This window comes from Centruroides sculpturatus, unplaced genomic scaffold (genome assembly GCF_000671375.1).
Source record: "Centruroides sculpturatus isolate CEXI.00-Female unplaced genomic scaffold, Cexi_2.0 scaffold618, whole genome shotgun sequence".
NCBI lineage: Eukaryota > Metazoa > Arthropoda > Arachnida > Scorpiones > Buthidae > Centruroides > Centruroides sculpturatus.
Genome location: NW_019385016.1, coordinates 19,596 through 32,431, shown reverse-complemented (window position 1 = coordinate 32,431; position 12,836 = coordinate 19,596). Strand labels below are relative to the sequence as shown.

Here is a 12,836-nt window from a genome sequence, read left to right as displayed (position 1 = left end):
CTCATAAAGTATTTTTCTGAGGTCTGTCTTATCAGGTAAATTACTGTACACAGTGTATTCATTAATTTTCATTTTCATGTAGTAAAGGCTCTATGCCTTCATAAAGGACGTACTTTTCCTTTGTTTAAGGGTATTCGGGCAGTTTATTCTCTGTTATATTCTCAAGTAAACAATACATACAAGTACAGTACAGTATTTTCTGAGGAAATACTCGCACTTATTTTTTTTAACCCCATTCCTGATAACCCGGCATTTTCACAAACTCGGCCACCCTTCAGTCCACATTAGGCCGAGTTTCGAGGTTCTACTGTACTGTACCTTTTTATTTTTACAGTTTTGTAATGTTACAGTCCTTAATTTGTAAATTTGAATCATGTTTAGAATATATATAATAATTAATTTATTATTTAATTTGTATTAGTTAAATGTATCATTTAATTAACTTAATAAATAAAATAATAAAACACTGAGAGATAATTTAATATAATTATAAAAACTTTTCCAGCACTGACCATCCATTTTGAAAGCCAGTGTATTCCTACTTCTCTAGCATGGTTTGCTCATTATCTTCCAACTTGGTTGTTAAAATTGGCTGTGGTTGGGACATTTGTGATTGAAATTGCCATCCCATTCCTATTTTTCATTCCTATACACTCTTTGCGTGTATTCAGTTTTCATGCTCAAGTATATATTTTAATTTATAAAATTGTTAATTTTTATAATTTTATTGTTAACTTTTTAGCTTTATTAACTTTTGTTTTTTATATTTGTAGATGTTGTTTCAAGTTTCTATAATATTAACTGGCAATTATAATTTTTTCAATTTACTAACTATGGCGTTATGTCTGTCATTAGTGGATGATGATTTTCTACTTCATGCAGTTCAGGGTAGATCAAATAGTAAGTTAATAGGTTTATCAACTTTTTTCTTACTTATTTATTAGAAATTAATCAAATTTATTAGTTGTTAAAGGTGTTAGTGGAACAGCATTCAGATGGATGAGATACTTTTTTACTCAAGTAATTGAGATATTGATATATGGCGGCCTTATATATTGGACCATTCAATTTTTTAATCTTCGTATTTTGTCAGATTGGACCATTGAATCCAAAATAGGTTAGGAGCATTTTTTGTTTTTTAATTATTATATGCAAAACAACTTACAAGAATTTTTTGCAGCATTTAGTAAAAGAGAGTTTTTAGTGTTCATTAAAAAAATACTGCCTGTAACAATATGGATAGGTGTACTTTCTTTGTCTGCAAATATATTAATTGCCCTCTACAGGTAAGTTTGTTTGTTCTGTTTTAAAGAAATTTTTACTATTACATTTGCATTAGTTTAATATTAAATAAAAATTGTTTTAGATCCATTGTTAATGGAAGAGGATTTGTTGGTAAAGTCATATTTATTATTGGAACTTTGTTTTTTAGTGGTGTGGCAGTATGGATGTTTAGTATCAGCTTGGTAAGTTGATGTATTTTATACCATGATATCATAAATGGTACATAAGTGTAAAGAAATAAAACTAACTTTAAACAAATCTTTCAATGCAAATTAAATCTATATTTAATATATAAAGAAGAAAGTTTGTTAGTTTGTTTTTTATAAATTTTGACATGGTTTGAGCAAATGCAATGAAACTTTTCAGGAACTGAAAAGGTCATTCAGGAGGCCAATGACTACTTTGATTGAATTAACTTCCACCCACCCACATTAGGCTCCCCTTTCTACCATTAGGATGATGGTGTTTAAAAAGGAAAATTAGTTAATACAAAATATGCTTTTAGGGGTTTTCAAGAGTTCTGAATTTAAATATTTGGTCCATTTTTTATGAAGTTTGATTGGTTCCCTGAGTACCATTTCTTATTCAGTTGTGAATGATGATACATCAGAGTTAACTTAAGAAAAAATTTAGATGTCTTGAATTCTTGTGCAAGCAGAAGTCAATGATTAGAAAATAATCATTGACTTCTGCTTGAATTCATTGACTTTGGTTGGAAAATACCATTTCTTGTCTCTGTGACCAATGAAATTTTACTATTTCATATGATTCATGATCATGATAAATCATAATATTGGTAGTCTAAAATAACTAAAATAAAGAAAATGAGCCCCTCTGTCACTTTTCTGCTCCAGCATGAGGTCATACAGGTTATCATCATCATCTATAAAATGTTATGTATGGTGTCTTTTCCAAATAGTGAGAATATCATCCACATATCTACAGAGGTTCATTTTCTGGACATAAAACACACAATTAGGAATGGCAGATATTGTCACTGCATTTACAGAAAGCCATCATACAATCCTTTGTTCATTCCTTGCTCTTCCCATGAGCCACTCAACTATAAGCTAGCAGCGTTTAAGGTGTTGATCAGGAGAGCCTACACACACTGCATGGCTGTCCATGACAGAATAAAGGATTGAATTTGAGGGTTGAATTTCACACCGATCTTTGGTTAAACAAGAGAAGAACAAATTATCACACAGGCGTTAATTACATTTAAATATCGCTATATTTGCAAGTGCTTTTGACATGCTATAAAACATTATCCTCAGGCAGACACAATCTCATAAAATTTTCAAACAAAGATTTCAAATTAAAACTAACGGCATTAATCCTTTAGAACAAAACTAAACGTAGAACAACTAAATGTAAAGAATTTAAATTGACACACACATGGTGACAATGCACATGTGCCATAATGTGTTGAATAGGCACCGAGAAGGAATTGGATATATTGTGTTCCTTGGTTTACAATTTGGTTATAAATGTAGGACCATTAAAGCATGCATTGATGCTTTCCAACTAAAAATGAACTGTTCCAGAGCAAGTCACAGACAGAACGCCTAATCATTATCTGTGTTTCTTTCCAACAGAACATACATTAACCCTTTAATACCTTGGTTTTTGTTGACTTTGGTTATAGTCGTTTTCAGTTTTCTTTGATTTTTTTAATGAAAAATTTGCCTTGGATTTCGTCGGTGTGCCCATGTGACCTCGCTGCAAATTTGCAAAAACAAAGGGCGACCCATGCTTTTTCCTGCTCAGTTTAGCATTGTTTCTTGTGGTGTTAGCATTACTCTGAGCGTCTAGCCAAACAACTGCTCTATGACAGCTGGATGGCCGAGCAGTCAAGGTGGCAGCCTACTGCTCTGGAGGTTCCTGAGATCGACTGCAGAAGAGAAAAATGTTCCTAGGAATTTTTCAGAAAGTGGTCCATCTGGATATATCAGGCCCTGTCCCTCTCCACCTGACTGCCCTATTGTGGGCTTGGCCGAACCCATAATGGGTTTGCTAAAAGAGGTCCTCTTAGTGCCCACAGGGCAGAGAGAGTTTAAAAAAAGCCAAAGAATTGCATTACATTTCTTTCATTTTAGCTTTATCATGGAACCAAAGAAAGTTTCCATAGCCAGCAGCCCTTCGAATGCCATGTTAAATGTTCATTTATTTACATTAGTCTTTTATATTCATTTTATATTAATTTCTTATTGTGTTTTAGTATTAAACACTATATTTATTCTCTATAAAATGTGTTTTTTATCTGTATTTTGGAGTGTGTAGAACGAATTAATTGAATTTACATTGATTCATATGGAAATAATTGCCATGGTTTTCATCAGTTTTGGATTTTGCCAATTGTTTTTGGACGGATTATCAACGAAAACCAAGGTATCACTGTATTTAAGGAGATTGGCAACACCATAGGGTGTAGCATTGCTTACAGGAGAAACAGCACAGTTTGTAGAATGTTGAGAGATGATAATGATCCTCCAGACATGGTGTAGGTCTCAGGTACACCATACATTTAATGGACCAGAGGTTATGATACAACCTTTGCTACATCAGGGCCACCTTGAGATCCCTACTACAGCATTTAAAAGAATACCAGGATGACATCAGGAAATCTAACCCAGCTACTGCATTAGCAGCATTTGCTATTACTAATCAGGGATCTACAAGTGTTGAATGGGACCAAGCTAGAATTATCCAAAAAATTGGAATCTCCAACATATATGATATACAGAAGCCTTTCATATCCACAATTCCCTTGTGTCATGATCATTCTGTCGACTTCAAGGATGTTAACTCTTGGCAGCATGGAAGTCCTTTTTTGAATACCCACTGTGTAAGTAACTTGAAGCACTATGGATGGCTATGGCATGGACAGTTTAAATTTTTAGTTTTGTATTTATTGTAGTTATCTATTTGCTTGGTATTGATTTTACTTTATTTTTATATTATTTTTGAATTAGTTCAAAGTTGTCCATTCTTTTTGCAGTTTGTTAACGGTCCAATTGCAATGATTGAATTTGAATTCTAGAATGTGAGTGTTTAAACTTCCTTATGGCATTCTGTTATGTATTCTATTTGAGGAAGATTATTGAAAATAATCAAAAACATTTTAGTTATTAAAGTATTGCTGCATTTTAACATTGTATGTGTTTGATTTTTTTACATCAATCAAAAGTGTACATTGAGCTGACTATAGAAATGAGAATTTAGACCTTAATCATGGTACATAGAGAATAATTGTGTGTCTTGTGTTTATGAAAATTTTTAACAATTATAAGGTGCAATAACAATATAATTGACATAATTGTTAGAAAAGTGATTATTGCATTTGTCCTCACCAAAAAGTGATCAAAGCAGAAAAATTATTACATTTTCTAGATATACAAGGCGCATTCCATAAGTAATGCGACCAATTTTTTCATGGCACGATGATATGCCGTATCTAGTTCTGACTTGCTGCGCTAGGTGGCGTGGGGTGTTAGCTTCAAAACTCACTCTGTCTCATTTGCTTCCAAGCTGCTGGTGGGTGAGGACGTTCGTTCCCGTGAACCCCATTTTGAGTTTATGTAACCCTGCACAATTTTGTGGAGCAACGTTATGCTATCAAATTTTGCGTTAAACTTCGGAAGTCTGCCACCGAAACCTTTACATTAATTCAGCAGGCCTTTGGGAGTGATTCTTGTCCAAATCACAAGTTTTCTGATGGCACAAGTCACCCTGCCCCAAGAAGGCACGCATGAGCAAGTCCAGGAGCAAAACCATGCTCATTGTCTTCTTTGACGTCAGAGGCATTATCCACCACAAATTCGTACCTGCTGGGACCACTGTAAATGCAGTTTTCTACTTGTAAGTGCTCAAAAGACTGAAAAGGAGGGACGTGCGCTGCCAAAGTGACATCAAGGACACGTGGAAACTTCATCATGACAATGTGCCGAGCTACAGCGTCTTCATTGTCAACAATTTCCTGGCCAGGACCCACACCCTATTGGTTCCACAGCCATCTTACAGTCCTGACCTGGCTCCTGCTGACTTTTTTTTTTCCTTGCTTAAAAGGGGCCATGAAAGGGAAACATGAAGGCTTATGTTACATCAGCTCTAAAGGACATTCCAGAGAAGGCCTTCCAGACCTGGAAACACTGCCTTCACAAGTGTATCGATGCAGGATGGTGCTATTTCGAATATTTTTGACTAATTGTAAAAATATGTTCAATAAATGATTTTTTATGAATTTGGTCGCATTACTGATGGAATGCACCTTGTATGAATGTTATTTCAATTCCTTTGTCAATCTGCAAAAACAGAAATTAGTGTTTATAGCACATTATGTTAATTTTTAATTACAAATGAGCAATTATTTATTGTGACATTGTCACAATGCTGGGCTGCAATTTTTAATTTATTTAATTTAAAATATATGCTCTCCATCTCAAATTAGTGGTGGCTTGCCCCTGTACATCATACTTTTCCTTTACCAATAGAGTTGTGCTGGTTATTTATCTAACATCTTTCAGGAGAAAATATTTGAATTGAAATAATGTGACTTCTTGTGCAAACTGGCAGTTCATATATAGTTAGTCTGGGCCTCCTGCTCCTAAGGTTTTCATATCTGGTCTCGTCTTTCATCTATCTAACTCCATTCTTGAGATTATGGAAAGACAGACGACAGTAAGAATTTATAGGTCTATAATTTTTTCAAATTGCAGCCCAAAAATGATACCTTCACTATTTGTGGCCGACATTGATGAATGTTAACAGATTTGTGCAGAGTTTTTTAAGTTAACGAAGTTTTTTAAAAAACTTTCAATTTTTTTCTTGCTTTCAATTGATGTAAAATATCTACCCAATTCTAATCATTACTCTTTCACCTTCCTTGTTAGACCAAAGAGAAGTTACACTCAAAAGATATCAGAAAAGTGATAATTTGACTTTTAATATTTTTGTACAAACCCTTCTTATTTTCCACAGTGTAATAATTACAATCAATATAATTTAAATTAGAGACAATCCCACAAACACTAATAATGAAAGTTTATTACATTACAGTTAATGAATATATGAAATATTTTTCAAATTAATCTAATAATACAATGTGTTGTATTATGTGTCTATATCTAATGTATATATGTACATAAAGTAACATTTTTAGTTTTATTTCCTATGTCATACAGATTTTAGTAAAGAAAATTCTTTTGAATAAATATATAATAAGCATCCAATATTCTCTGCAGATTCCACATACAATAATTGATAGGAGCAGCCAGCAGAATCTTTGGCCAGTTGTTCGAACTTGGCATTCTCGAGTTGACAAATTTAATCTGGTAAATTCTTATGGACTTTTTCGAAGGTAATAATAAATTTTTATATTGAAGTGAAATTACAGTAGAATCTCATTTCAACAGATCGCGGAACGATGGATTTCTCGGAATAATGGATTTATTTTCCAGATCCTGCCAAATCAATGTAATTTTTACCTCCTTTTAGTGGATCTGTATGGAATAATGGATTTTTCTACAACAAATCTAATGTAAACTTTGCATTTTTTCAACATTTAGGTAATATTTGGGATATTTGTTTCTGGAAATTTGTAAAGTTTGATGATGACTTGTTACATTTGAGATACGTACAATTGAAGAATTGTATGAAGAGAGTCAGCTGACTGATACAATTGAGGAGGCGTCACCTAGTGAACACTATCGCTGGTCCAAGTGTAGTGTTGAAATTTAGCAAGGCCGTCAAGTATTTCCAAGTCATGAAAACCTTCCTGATGAACAAACAGGATGTACTGTACACAACATTGCTAATATCAAGTGATGTTGTATTCAATATATAGAAAAGTGGCATTGAAAGAAACCAAGATGAGCGAGTTTTTTAACAAATCATGAAGTTTGCTTGACTTCAAAGTGCTAATGAGCATATGTAATTAGCCTCTTTTTATGCTTACAGTATGTAGTTTTTGTCAACTTTGTTGTACACATGTATGACATAATATACATGTAACAAGCATACATGTTTCTATAGGTTAAAGAATAGATATCTCAAGAGACTGAATAATTTCACATACTGGTATTTCTTATATGTAGGGGTTAAAAAACAAAAATTTTTTTGAATAACTGATAATTTCCTGGGTGTGTCGGAAATTGTTGTTTGTGATATAATGGATTCTTAGAACAACGGATGATTTTCGGAAGCCCAAGCGAACTGTTAAAACAAGATTCTTCTGTAATGTTGTAAAATGTGACTACATATATCTTAAAATATAATTTAATTATTTTATTCTTTACTTTTGTATATAATCTTACCAACTGTTGTACTAATTATTTTCTTTCCTTGTAGAATGACTGGAGTTGGAGGAAGGCCAGAACTGGTTGTAGAAGGAAGTAATTCTTTACATTCAGGGTGGAATGAATATCATTTTCTGTATAAACCTGGAAATTTGACATGCAAACCAGCATTCATCAGTGAGTACAATAGTAGTATTATCTACATAAAAAAAATCTTTCATAAAATTTCTGCATTTTAGTTCCACATCAACCTAGATTAGACTGGCAAATGTGGTTTGCTGCTCTTGGCTCTTATTCAGAAAATCCTTGGTTTGTTAGTCTTGTTTACAGATTGCTTCATCATCAACAAGAAGGTAAAAGTAATTTTTATATATAGATTTTCTTTTATTAAAATGTTTAGTAACCTTTTTAATTTACAAATTTTAGTGCTTGATCTCATGGATAAAGAATTACTTCCATTCCAGAAGCAACCACCCAGATATATAAGAGCAACATTATATAAATATAAATACACAGATTTTACTGTGATCAGAGAGTGAGTGTTTCAGTTCAGAGAAGTTAATATTTTGTTGACTTTACTTAAATTTAATATAATTTTCAGAAAAAAGAATGGTAATTGGTGGAAGAGAGATTCAGGAACAGAATATTTTCCACCATTGAGCAAAGATGATAGATCACTAATTAATTTTATTAAGGCTAAAGACATACCAGTGGTAAGTAGAAATACAAGAAGTTTTTTCAAAATTAACTTTCTTCTTTAGCAGAGACTTCTTCTTCCACTTTTCTATCTATTGAATACAACACAAAATAGAATTTTTCACTATTTTTATAAATATGAAACTAATCATCACAGCTTATAAAACAAAGTATCAATTTTATTTGAATAATAACTGCAGCTACTATTTTAAACTACATACTTTTTTTTTAGTTATTATTTTCTTTGCACATACCCATTCAATGTCCATTTATTAATAAAGTATTAAATATTTATGAGTGTTTAATTTTTAAAACAAATTATATTTGAAATGGCATAATTCTTCATAATAAGTGTTCTATATACTAATAATAAAATAATTAAACAAATAGAAAATGAAGCTGTACTGTAAATTGTATATTTTTACCTATTATACTAATATAGTACCTACCTGCCATAGTTTAGCAAACTTTAATAAGCTTTTGTTAAACTATTACAGGTAGGTATTGTATTTATTTATATAGTGGTGCCTTGTATTTTGATTTTATGCTAGAAGGCCATTCAAACCGAATCATTTGTAGCCTGATTAAATTTTTCTCATTACAAATAATGGAAAGTGAATTAATCCATTTCCAGATTCTAAACAATATCCACATTGATAAACTTAAAACAGAAAATACCCATAATTTAAGGTAAAAATAACACAAGTGAATGCCCTATTAATAAATTAAAACACAAAAATAATAAATAAAAATTACATAAATACTGTGCACTAAAATGACAGTGTACACCAGTAAATGCAATTTTCAATCTTTGTCATCTTAAACATGGCTGCCAAATCTGCCACACATGTACTACTTTCATGCTTTGCCATAAGTTCTTTTTTCACCTCAGTTTGTCAATACTACAACCTTCCTCTTAGACTTTGCTGCTTTTACACACTTCTCAGATGCCATGGTTAAGAAGTAAAGATTATATTGGGTTGAACAGAAAGTTTGTGTATTTTTAACAACTGTCATTATTGAACATAGATGTGTGATATAATTAGAATGTTTGTAAAATGTGAAATTGTATTCTTTATTCAGAAGCTTATTTTAAATTTTTTTACTTCACATTTTGTGTGAATAAAATCAAGTTGAAATGTCTTCAAGTGAAAAACATATCAGACATATTATGCTTTGAGTTTTGGAAAGGATATTGCCATACAAGCAGTAAAAAAATTTGTAATGTGTATGGGGAAGATGCTTCTAAACTTTCAACATGTCAACTGTGGTTTAAAAAGTTCCATTCAGGAAATTTTGAACTAAAAGATACAACACATAAGTGTCCAAAAGCTATTAACAAAGAAACATTGTTAAAAATTGATGAATAACATACAATATATATAACCAAACACACCAAAAATAAAGCACTGAAAACAAGCAGATGTAGTGCTTGAGCAAGAGTGCTTTGCACACAATAGATTGTGTTTATGCTTTGAGTGAATTTTTTTTCACTGCATATGCAATTTGAACTCTGAGGTGAATATGCTAAACAATTACCAGATTATATTAATTAATTTTTAAATAATTTGTCCTAGAGGGTTGTGTTAGGTGCCATCTCTTATTAAATTTAATAATTATAATTAAATTAAATAATTTAGAATATTCTGGAAGAAAAGAATCAGCCCAGAGAGGGACTAAAACCTGCAACTCCTGCTTACTGTGTGGATGTGTTGCCAGTTATGCTACCTGAGCCTCCAGTCTGATCTCCTTTTCCAGACATATATATAACCATCCTCATGGCACCGGCTGGGGACACCTTTAGCATCTTTGTCCTATAAACTCCTACTCATGGCACTTCACCGGCCATTGCTCAACCATGGTATGTATATGTAAACATTATATATATATGTGTGTGTGTATAAATATATACAAATATCTCTAAACACAATAAATCTGCATGGTAAGTGGGAGTTGTAGGTTTGAATCCCATTTCAGATCGATTCTTTTCTTCCAGAATATTCTAAATTATTTAATTTAATAAGAGATGATGCCTAACAGATCCCTCTAGGACAAATTATTTAGAAATTAATTAATATAATCATGGAAAAGTAGTCCAATATAATCTGGTAGCAGTTTGGCATATTAAAAATATCTCTAAACCCAATAAATTTGTATCTGAAATGAATTTTTGTCAAATTTAGTGTTTGAACTGTGAAACATTTGAAGTATGAGGAACCAATGTATTTGTTAAGGAAATTTACAATACATTATAAAAATTAAGTTTTTAAAAATGTCCGAAAAGTAAACATAGCTACTATTTGAGGGCAGTTATTTCAAGCCTTAAGAACAAATTACTATTTGAGGATGATTATTATTCAAATAAAATTGGTAACTGAAAGGAATATATTATATTGTTAATAAACTGGCTATTATTAATGCTGCTTTCAATAATTAATTTAATTATGAATTATAATTTTGCTTATAGGAAAAATCACTAACGATACGTGTTACAAATTTATTTGTGAAGAGGATACTGACCACAACAAGAAAACTGGCATCAATGTTTCATCCAACAACATTTATTTGGTCATTATTTTGTAGTGGAATAACCATAAAGATGATTTATCCTATTTTACAACTATTATAACTGTAAATTTTTACATTAATACCATATTGGGTATTGAAATTTCCATTCTGTTGCAATATTAAATTTCTTTTTTTGCAATTCTCTATCAATAACAACTGAAGTGAATTCTCTTGTATGATGATTTATCACATAAAATGAGAAGCTAGCCAATTTGTCCATGCATACTTACTGTTTGGAGTTATTTGTTTATGGAAACTTTCCTAAACTAATATCTCCAAAAATTTCATGCTGTACAGTCAACATATCTCATAATAAAGGATTTGAAATATGCAAAACAGTTTAAACTGAAACATGTCTTTCTCATGATAAACAAAAATAAGGATCATAATCCTTCAAATCAATGAAAACACAAAAAATAAATATATTTTTCTGGAGTCAAATGTTCATATATTTGTGTAAATTTAATCATTAATGCACACTTTTTTCATTCATCTTGAGCTAAAGTGTGTCAAAAAAAAGTGTGTTAAAAATCTAACATAAGATTATTAATTTTAATAAATAATAACAAAATTAATCACCAAGTTTAATTCATGATTTTACACTCATGAACAAAGTATGAAAAGTGGTGCCTTGTATTTNAAAAATTTTTTTCGGGGGCCCAAATGCCCAGTTTTTTTTTAACGCTATAAACCTTGCTCGAGTCAGACTCGAGCGTGGGTAGGAAGGGGTTTTAATGAAGAATTGATTGGTGTGTGATTTCTCATTCTCGGATCATTGGTCCAATTTTCTTTGACGAGACTGTGAACACCGACCAATACTTGTCCATATTTGACAAATTTGTGAAATAACTGGATGACTATGAACTTCAAGAAGGTTACTTCCAACAGGACGGGGCAATGTGCCAAACCTCTCATGCCAGTATGGAAGAGATCCGATCGTTTTTTGGAGACAGGGTGATCTTGAAAGATTGAGTGTGAGTTGTGGCGATTGAGGTGTGGCCACCTCAATCGCCTGATATAACTCCCCCAGATTTTTTCTATGGAGATATTTAAAGGGCAAGATGTATGCAAGCAAACCCAGGACCATCGAACAACTGAAAGCAAACATCGAGCATGAAATTGCTGCCATCTACAGTGACATGTTGCAGAGGACATTTTCAAGTATGGAGCATCGCATTTCCTTGTGCACAGATGTTTTCAGCACCTTTTGTAATGTGGACTTGTTTTCCAATAAATACAGGTATGTTCAGTTCTTACAGCTCACCTTTACATTCACACATTTGGGAGTAATTCATATTTTTAAAGTTGTACTCCTGAGTGTGACACCCTGTATTAGTGCTGAAATTTATATTAATGAGTGTTTAAAAAGTCTTCTTCCTTTTTTAAGAAAGCTTGGTGCATGGTGATCATAGTTTGTTTTTGCCAATTTGGCAAGTAATACACTAAGCAAGATCCACAGAAAGTTGCAACAGCATGGAATTGATTTTGTATCTAGAGACAAATCCACCAAACATATCACAATGATGACCAATAGAAATATTTTGGCCTCTTATAAAAAAAAATGCAGAGCAGCAAGACAATAAAAATTTTTCTCCTAAGTGGAAAAGAGCAGTCACAATGATTGAAGGAAACACTCAAAAATCTCAAGAAGAGCATTCAAAAGGAATTGAGCAAAACTTAAATGTTATTATTAAGTCATAAATGTATTTTTAAAAAAACAAACTTTTAAATAAAATTTTTCTGATTACATTATAAATAAGTTATTACAGTAGAACCTCGAAAACTCGGCTCTCGATAACCCGGCACTCCGGATAACTCGGGCACACCCTAGCAGATCAAAAAAATCCTTAGTTAATTAATTTTCATTATAGACAGCTTTATAAAAGTATAAAAGCTCTCATAAAGTATTTTTCTGAGGTCTGTCTTATCAGGTAAATTACTGTACACAGTGTATTCATTAATTTTCATTTTCATGTAGTAAAGGCTCTATGC

The 12,836-nt window shown here is 31.9% G+C and overlaps 1 protein-coding gene and 1 pseudogene across 2 annotated transcripts in view; both read left to right on the top strand.

Moving 5' to 3' along the window:
* LOC111633482 (lipase maturation factor 2-like) overlaps window positions 1-11,180 on the top strand; it is a 15,170-nt gene extending 3,990 nt beyond the window's left edge. Inside the window, exons 4-14 of one of the 2 annotated variants that reach the window (XM_023378063.1) lie at window positions 506-684; window positions 774-900; window positions 965-1,117; window positions 1,181-1,286; window positions 1,433-1,466; window positions 6,528-6,643; window positions 7,633-7,757; window positions 7,820-7,933; window positions 8,007-8,115; window positions 8,182-8,293; window positions 10,744-11,180. In XM_023378063.1, coding sequence (XP_023233831.1) covers window positions 506-684; window positions 774-900; window positions 965-1,117; window positions 1,181-1,286; window positions 1,433-1,466; window positions 6,528-6,643; window positions 7,633-7,757; window positions 7,820-7,933; window positions 8,007-8,115; window positions 8,182-8,293; window positions 10,744-10,905 — 1,337 coding nt within the window. In that variant the 3' untranslated portion in view covers window positions 10,906-11,180. Of the gene's footprint in view, window positions 1-505; window positions 685-773; window positions 901-964; window positions 1,118-1,180; window positions 1,287-1,366; window positions 1,467-6,527; window positions 6,644-7,632; window positions 7,758-7,819; window positions 7,934-8,006; window positions 8,116-8,181; window positions 8,294-10,743 lie in introns of both variants that reach the window. The other variant, XM_023378064.1, reaches the window with a different exon arrangement.
* A 725-nt stretch (window positions 11,181-11,905) lies between these two features.
* Window positions 11,906-12,836, top strand: part of LOC111633467 — an 18,726-nt pseudogene continuing 17,795 nt past the window's right edge.